At 42.3% G+C, this 8,477-nt stretch overlaps 1 protein-coding gene across 1 annotated transcript; it reads right to left on the bottom strand.

Moving 5' to 3' along the window:
• Window positions 1–2,321: 2,321 nt before the first annotated feature.
• Window positions 2,322–4,202, bottom strand: LOC129524016 (thymosin beta-4-like). The gene is made up of 2 exons (XM_055348232.2): window positions 4,079–4,202; window positions 2,322–2,416 (listed from the first exon to the last, which is right to left on the bottom strand). The coding sequence occupies exons 1-2, from the start codon at window positions 4,200–4,202 to the stop codon at window positions 2,322–2,324; spliced, it is 219 nt and encodes a 72-aa protein (XP_055204207.2).
• Window positions 4,203–8,477: the final 4,275 nt, after the last annotated feature.

The following is an 8,477-nucleotide window of genomic DNA, read 5'->3' on the forward strand; positions in this document are numbered from 1 at the left end:
TTTTTATTTTTTGAAACTGAGTCTCACTCTGTTGCCCAGTCTGGAGTGCAATGGCACAATCTCGGCTCACTGCAACCTCCACCTCCTGGGTTCAAGTGATTCTCCTGCCTCAGCCTCCCAAGTAGCTGGGATTACAGGTGTGTGCCACCACGCCTGGCTAATTTTTGTATTTTTAATAGAGACGTGGTTTCACCATGTTGGTCAGGCTGGTCTCCAACTCCTGACCTCGTGATCAGTCCCCCTTGGCCTCCCAAAGTGCCGGGATTACAGGCGTAAGGCACCGCGGCCAGCCCTTACAGTGTGTTTCAAACTCCTATTATTAACCATGTTTAGACCACATGAACCTTGAAAGCTGTAGTTGGTGTATTTGTCACGCTTCAATTCCATTAGTTTGTTATTCGTAGAATGAAGGGGAGCAAATACTTCCTTTTTTACTTTCTCTCACTTTTGTTTATCCTTATGAAGAAATCTTCATCTAAAATTGTTGATCATATGGTCTTTGGAAAGCTAAGACGTATTGCTTACCATTTAGTCATCAATTCCCAGGAATTTATTTCAGCCTTCCATTTCTTTTTAAAGGAAATACTTTAAAATGTAATCTTTATCATAATCACATTCATACATAATTTTACCTAACTATGTAAATATAGTAACATATATGCTTTGTAAAAAAAAAAAAGTGCTTTTTTTTCTTTCCTTTTATTTGTTTTGCTGAGCCCCCCATCTTCCTCTCCTCCTCCCTTCCCCTATGTCAACACCATTTGCCCAAGGTCACCCATCCACACCGAGAACCTGGGATATATCCTCCCATATTTCCTCTTTACTCAGGTAATCTTATACCTACACATATATATGAGTCTACACATACAGAGCATTCACTTCTTTTTGTGGGGGAGAGGGAGGACAGAGTGGCTCGGTCGCCCAGGCTGGAGGGCAGTGGTGCCATCTCAGTTCACTGCAACCTCTGTCTCTCAGGCTCCAGCGATCCTCCCACCTCAGCCTCCCAAGTAGCAGGGATTATAGGTGCATGCCACCATGCCCAGCTAATTTTTTGTATTTTTGGTAAAGACAGTATTTTGCCATTTTGGCCAGGCTGGTCTCAAACTCCTGACCTCAGGAGATCCACCCGCCTTGGCCTCTCAAAATGCTGGGATTATAGGCGTGAGCCACTGCACCCGACTGAGCAGTCACTTCTTAAATCATAGTTGTGTAAACAAGCACTCATGGTATCTTTATTATTTATTTATTTATTTTTATTTTTATATTTTGAGACAGAGTCTCACTCTGTCGCCCAGGCTGGAGTGCAGTGGCACAATATTAGCTCACTGCAACCTCTGCCTCCCAGGTTCAAGTGACTCTTGTGCCTCAGCCTCCCGAGCAGCTGGGATTACAGGTGTGTACCAACACGCACAGCTAATTTTTGTATTTTTAGTAGAGATGGGGTTTCACCATGTTGGCCAGGCTGGTCTTGAGCTCCTCACCACAAGTGATCCACCCACCTCAGCCTCCCAAAATGCTGGAATTACAGGCGTGAGCCACCACACCTAGCCTGTTAAATCTTACATTCACCATTTAACAATACCTTATGGAAACCTCTCCTTGACATCTGGCTTAGCTCCATGTCATTCTTAAAAAAAAAAAAAAAAAAAAAAGGCTGGAGAATTCCCCAGTGTGGATGTGCCATCGATGAGCAAGCTTTCACTGTTTTCACATTTCTGCATTATGAATAGTGATGTGATAAACCTACTTCTTTATCTTTATGGTCTTGAATCCATATCCTTACATATGGTTATTTGCATTTGCTAGTTACAGGAGAGTTGCCATTGAATTTATTCTTTTTAAGAGATGTTGCTTTCCAAAACCTTGAGGAAGAGAGTCAAGAAAAGAAAGGCAAACTTGAACAGAAATGCCTACTCCATGAATTTTTTTTTTTTTTTTTTTTTTTTTTTTTTGAGACTGAGCCTCACTCTGTCGCCCAGGCTGGTGTGCAGTGGTGTGATCTTGGCTCACAGCGACCTCTGCCTCCCAGATTCAAGCAATTCTCCTGCCTCATCCTCCCAAGTAGCTGGGACTACAGGCACCCGCCACCATGCCCGGCTAATTTTTATATTTTTAGTAGAGACAGGGTTTCACCATGTTGGCCAAGCTGGTCTCGAACTCCTGACCTCAAGCAATCCGCCTATCTCGGTCTCCCAAAGTGCTGGGATTATAGGTGTGAGCCACCCCGCCTAGCCCCTACTCCATGAGTTTAAATTGTGAGGATTGAATGAGGACATAGGTACAGTGTAAAGACCAACCTGGCTGATAATATTTTTTGTTCTCTAAAGACTGTGGGCTCCTTTAGGTCGCCAGCTGGGCCTCTGATGAGTGCCATTTATGCGGTACACAGTGACAGTGATGTTCCAGGATTGTGTAACTGAAAGGTTTAGAAAGAAAGGGTGGAGCCATGAAAAGCACAGGCTTTGGAGTCAACAAACCAAAGTGTAAGTTGCAGCTCTACCACTTTCTGCTGTGAGATCTTGGGTGAGTTACTCAACTTCTCAGAGCTTCAGTTTCCTCCTCTGCAAGATGGAGATAATGATGTGAGTCTGAGAGGCTGAGGAGGAAGTGCATGTAAGGCCCTCAGCCGAGTACCTGGTGCTCATTAAATATGATGGGTTCTTTATCAGATGTCTTCCTTATAGTTCTTTCCAGCTATGTATCAGTTTCCCCTTGTCAGATGAAAACCTGTTGAATGCAGGAACTGTATCTAATTCATCTTTGCATCTTTACATATCCAGTCCCTAACTTGGTTTTTCCTCCTACCAACTACCTCCAGGTCTTTTGTTCTGCTAAATAAGCATTGATTGAAATAAGGGCAATAACAACAATTTTTTTGTTTTTGTTTTGTTTTGTTTTGAGACAGCAACCTGCTCTGTCACCCAGGCTGGAGTGCAGTGGTATGATTACAGCTCATTGCAGCTTTGACCTCCTTGGCTCAAGCGATCCCCCTGCCACAGCCTCCCAAGTAGCTGGGACCACAGGCATGTGCCACTAACGCCCGGCTAATTTTTTTATTCTTAGTAGGGATGAGGTCTCACTATGTTGCCCAGGCTGGTCTCAAACTCCTGAGCTCAAGTGATCCTCCCACCTCAGCTTCCTAAAGTGCTGGGCTTACAGGCATGAGCCACTGTGCCCAGCTAATAACAACAATTTTTATTATGGGCAATTTCAGAGTTACACTAAAGAAGTGAGATTAACATAGAGGACATCTGTGATCCATCACCCAGCTTCTACAGTTGTCAAGATGATGATAATCTTTTTCATCTAGCTATTGACCACTCCTTCACCGCCATCCCCTGTCATGGAGAATTTTATTTTTCAAGTTTTTAAACTTTTTATTTGCCTATTTTAAAAATTGAACCAGGCGCGGTGGCTCACGCCTGTAATCCCAGCACTTTGAGAGGCCGAGGCAGGCGGATCACCTGAGGTCAGGAGTTCAAGACTAGCCTGGCCGACATGGTGAAACCCCCGTCTCTACTAAAAATACAAAAACAAATTAGCTGGGCATCGTGGCAGGCACCTGTAATCCCAGCTACTCGGGAGGCTGAGGCAGGAGAATTGCTTGAACCTGGGAGGTGGGTTTGCAGTGAGCTGAGATCGCACCATTGCACTCCAGCCTGGGCAACAAGAGCAAAACTCAGTCTCAAAAAAAAAAAAAATTATGCATTCCCATAATTAAAATTATTTGAACAATAACCAAATAAAATGGCACTCTGATTAAACTGCATTTTACAGCCTGCAGGATGCCTTGGGCCAGCTTGGTTTTATTCTAGATTTCACTGCTATCCTACCACACTTCTTCCTTCACCAAAATGCAAGTTCCTTCCTTCCCTGCCAGCCAGACAGGCAGATAAGAGAGGCTGGCACAGCCATCATCATCAGCAGTTCTTTGATGTGAAAGGGGCAGCACAGTCATTTAAACTTGATTTGACCTCTTTGCATCCTTCAAAGTTAAACAGCTAAAAGAAGTAAAATAGAAAGCAATGCTTTGTGGAATGAACAGTGCATATTGGCAATGCACGCCTCATTACGAAACCTGCTTGCTTCTCCTGTTCAATCCATTCCTTGGAAGGCTGTGGATTTTTCTCTTGCATTTCTGTCTTCTTCAGTTTCGACTTATTGAATTTCTCTATCTCATCCATATTGGACTTGTCAGACATAGTCACAGAGGAAGCTGAGCAATGCCCACTAGCAAGTGGAATCTGGTCTGCTTAGTGTCTACTGCCCAGTGTTGGGAATTTTAAAACAAATCCCAGACATTGCATCATTTCAACAATTAATACTTGTGTGCGTTTCTAATAATACTTCACAAAGTGTGGTCTGGATTCCTGGGACTTACCAAGACCCTGTCAGGCAGCCTGCTAAGTCAAAACTATTTTTATAACAATATTAATACATTGTTTATCTTTTTGTTCTCATTATCTCGTGTACAGCAGAATTTTCCAACACAGATTGAATGCAGCCACAAATCTGAAAATCCAGCTGTCTCCTATTAAACCAGATATGACAGAGTTGCAAATTTTTACAAATCTATTGACAAAAATGTAAAACAATATCACTCATCATGATGCTGTTTGAAAAATATACTTATTTTCATAAAAATAAGTCCTTAACATGTAATATGTTTATTATTACTATGTTTTTTAAATTTTAATTTTTTTTTTCTTGAGATGGAATCTTGCTCTGTCACCTAGGCTAGAGTGCAGTAGTGCAATCTCGGCTCACTGCAACATTCGCCTCCTAGGTTCAAGCCATTCTCTTGTCTCAGCCTACCAAGAAGCTGAGACTACAAGTGCTTGCCACCACGCCCAGCTAATTTTTAGTAGAGATGAGGTTTTGCTATGTTGGCCACACTGGTCTTGAACTCCTGACCTCAGGTGATCCACCCGCCGCGGCCTCTCAAAGTGCTGGGATTACAGGCGTGAGCCAATGCACCAGACCTGTTTTTAAAAATCAAATGAGTATTTTAAAAATTTTTTCAGTTTTAATTTCTAATGTAGAAAATAATCCATTTATCTGAATATTTACGCATCACACATAAAGAAAAGCTCTTTGGGGTCCTTAATACTTCTAATATATATATAGAGAGAGTTTTTTTTTTTTTTTTTTTGAGATGGAGTTTTACTCTTCTTGCCCAGGCTGGAGTGCAATGGCTTGATCTTGGCTCACCGCAACCTCTGCCTCCCAGGTTCAAGTGATTTTCCTGCTTCAGCCTCCCGAGTACCTGGGATTACAGGCATGAACCACCACACCCAGCTAATTTTGTATTTTTTTAGTAGAGAGAGGGTTTCACCATGTTGGTCAGGCTGGTCTTGAACTCCCAACCTCAGGTGATCCGCCCGCCTTGGCCTCCCAAAAAAGTGCTGGGATTACAGGCATGAGCCACCATGCCCGGCCAATACTTCTAAAATATTTTTGAGATTTAATTCATAAACCACTAGATTCACAATTTTATTTATTTTTAATTATTTTAGAGTTGGGGTCTCACTCTTTCTCCCAGGCTGGAGTGCAATGGTGCAATCATGGCTCACTGCAGCCTCAAACTCCTGGGTTCAAGCAATCCTCCTGCCTCAGTCTCCTGAGTTGCTGGGATTACAGGCACGTACTGCCATGACCAGCAGCTTCACTGTTTAAAATGTACACCTCAGAAACAAAAAACAAGAAACACAAAAGATAAATAAAATATACACCTAATGGCTGGGCACGCTGGCTCACACCCATAATCCCAGCACTTCGGGAGGCCAAGGTGGGCAGCTCACTTGAGGCCATGAGTTTGAAACCAGCCTGGCCAATATGACAAAACCTTACCTCTAATAAAAAATACAAAAAGTAGCCAGGTGTGGTGGCACACGCCTGTAATCCCAGCTGCTTGGGATGCTGAAGCAGGAGAATTGCTTGAACTGGGGAGGCAGAGGTTGCAGTGAGCCAAGATTGCACCACTGCACTCCAGCCTAGGCGACAGAGTGAGGCTCTGCCTCAAAAAAATAAAAAATAAAGTGTACACTTCAGTAGGTTTTGGTATATTTGTAAGGTTGGGCAGCCACTGCCACTAGCTAATTCCAAAACCTTTTTATCACCCCAAAAGAAAACCCTATACCCATTTTAGTCCCTTCTTTTTTTTTTTTTTTCCTGAGATGGAGTCTCACTCTATCTCCCAGGCTGGAATGCAGTGGCATGATCTTGGCTCACTGCAACTTCTGCCTCCCGGGTTCAAGCGATTCTCCTGCCTCAGCCTCCCAAATAGATGGGACTACAGGCGCCTGCCACCATGCCCAGCTAATTTTTGTATTTTTAGTAGAGACAGGGTTTTACCATATTAGCCAGCCTGGTCTCGAACTCCTGACCTTGTGATCCGCCTGCCTCGGCCTCCCAAAGTGCTGGGATTACAGGCATGAGCCACCGCACCCAGCCTATTAGTCACTTCTAAATATCCCCTCCCATTATCTCCTGGCAACCACTAATGTACTTTCTGACTCTACAGATTTGCCTATTCTGGGCATTTCAGATAAATGGAATCATACAATATGTAGCCTTTTGTTTCTGGCTTCTTTCACTTAGCATAATGTCTTCAAGGTCCATCCATGTTGTAGTATGTATCAGAACTTCATTCCTTTTTATAGCTGAATAATATTCCATTGTATGTGTATACCACATTTTGTTTACCCAATCATCAGTTGACTTTTGGGTTGTTTCCACTGGATATTACAAATAATGCAGCAATGAACATTTGTAGCCAAGTTTTTGTATGAATACATGTTTTTAGTTCTCTTGGCAATATATCTAGGAATAGAATTCCTGGGTCCTATGGCTAACTCTATGTTTAACTTTCTAAGAAACTGTCAAACTGTTTTACATAGCAGCTGCACCATTTTACATTTTAATCAGCAATGTATGAGCATTCCAATTTATCTTCCAATTTCTCTACATCCTTGCCAAAACTTATTTTCAGTGTTTTTCATTCTAGCCATCTTAATGAGTATGACTCAATAATTTTTAAGAGTGTAAAGGATCCTGAGACTAAAACCTTTCAGAACTGCTTTTCTGACTAATAGCTTTCAAAAAAACATAAATGTGCTGACATTATCAATTTAAAAAATTAACAGTGATTCCGCAAAATTGTGTAATACTAGGATAATCACATTTGCCTGGGACAAATCCAGTTTACACCTTTGTCCCAGCACAACTGTTAGTACAGCCTCCTTGAACTCTCAACATATTCTGCTTAGATGACAAATTATATGAACACCCTAATAACTAATCTATATTCATGTTTCCCTGATTGTCTTAAATATGTCTTTTTACAATTTGGGTGGGTTTATTTTTTATTTTTTTGTGGAGACAGGGTCTCACTTGTTGCTCAGGCTGGTCTAGAACTCCTGGGCTCAAGCATGAGCCACTGCACCTGGCCTATAATTTATTTACTGAAAATAAGATCTGGGCCGGGCGCAGTGGTTCACACCTATAATCCTAGCACTTTGGAAGGCCGAGGCATGTGGACCACCTGAGGTCAGGAGTTTGAGACCAGCCTGGCTAACATGGCAAAAACCCATCTCTACTAAAAATACAAAAATTAGCCGGGCACGGTGGCACATGCCTGTAATCCCAGCTACTTGGGAGGCTGAGGCAGGAGAATTGCTTGAACCCAGGAGATGGAGGTTGCAGTGAGCCGAGATCATGCCACTGCACTCCAGCCTGGGCAACAGACTAAGACACCGTTTCACAACACCTTGGGAGGCCAAGGTGGGTGGATCACCGGAGGCTGGGAGTTCGAGACCAGCCTGACCAACATGGAGAAACTCTGTCTCTACTAAAAATTCAAAATTAGCTGGGCATGGTGGTGCATGACTGTAATCCCAGCTACTCGGGAGGTTGAGGCAGGAGAATCACTTGAACCAGGGAGGTGGAGGTTGCGGTGGGCTGAGATCACCCTGTTGTACTCCAGCCTGGGCCACAAGAATGAAACTCTATCTCGAAAGAAAGAAAGAAAGAAAGGAAAGAAAGAAAGAAAGGGAGAGGGAGAGGAAGAAAGAAAGAAAGAAGAAAGAAAGAAAAGAAAGGGAAAGAAAATAAGATCTGGTGGGGCACAGTGGCTCACGCCTGTAATCTCAGCACTTTGGGAGGTTGACATGGCAAGAAAGCTAGACCTTGCCTGTAAAAAAAAAAAAAGAGAGAGAGAAAGAAAGAAGAAAGAAAGAAAGAAAGAAAGAAAGAAAGAAAGAAAGAAAGAAAGAAAGAAAGAAAAGAAAGAAAGAAAGAAAGAAAGAAAGAAAGAAAGAAAGAAAGAAAGAAAGAAAAGAAAGAAAGAAAGAAAGAATATGCAACATTGTTAGTTGAGAATATTTTAGAACTTTTAATCTATATCAGTTCTCATCCTTGGCTTGACTGATTATATCATCTTGGTGTCTTTAAAAAATTTATTTATTTATTTATCTTTC

The sequence above is a fragment of the Gorilla gorilla genome, chromosome 7 (assembly GCF_029281585.2).
Source record: "Gorilla gorilla gorilla isolate KB3781 chromosome 7, NHGRI_mGorGor1-v2.1_pri, whole genome shotgun sequence".
NCBI classification, from domain to species: Eukaryota; Metazoa; Chordata; class Mammalia; order Primates; family Hominidae; genus Gorilla; species Gorilla gorilla.

Bases quoted from the DNA above. Each gene is read 5' to 3' on its own strand.
- LOC129524016 (XM_055348232.2), bottom strand. From the start codon at position 4,202: ATGTCTGACAAGTCCAATATGGATGAGATAGAGAAATTCAATAAGTCG. The intron at 2,417-4,078 runs GTTTCGTAATGA...TAAACCTTTCAG, and splicing joins TGAACAGGAGAAGCAAGCAG to TTACACAATCCTGGAACATC.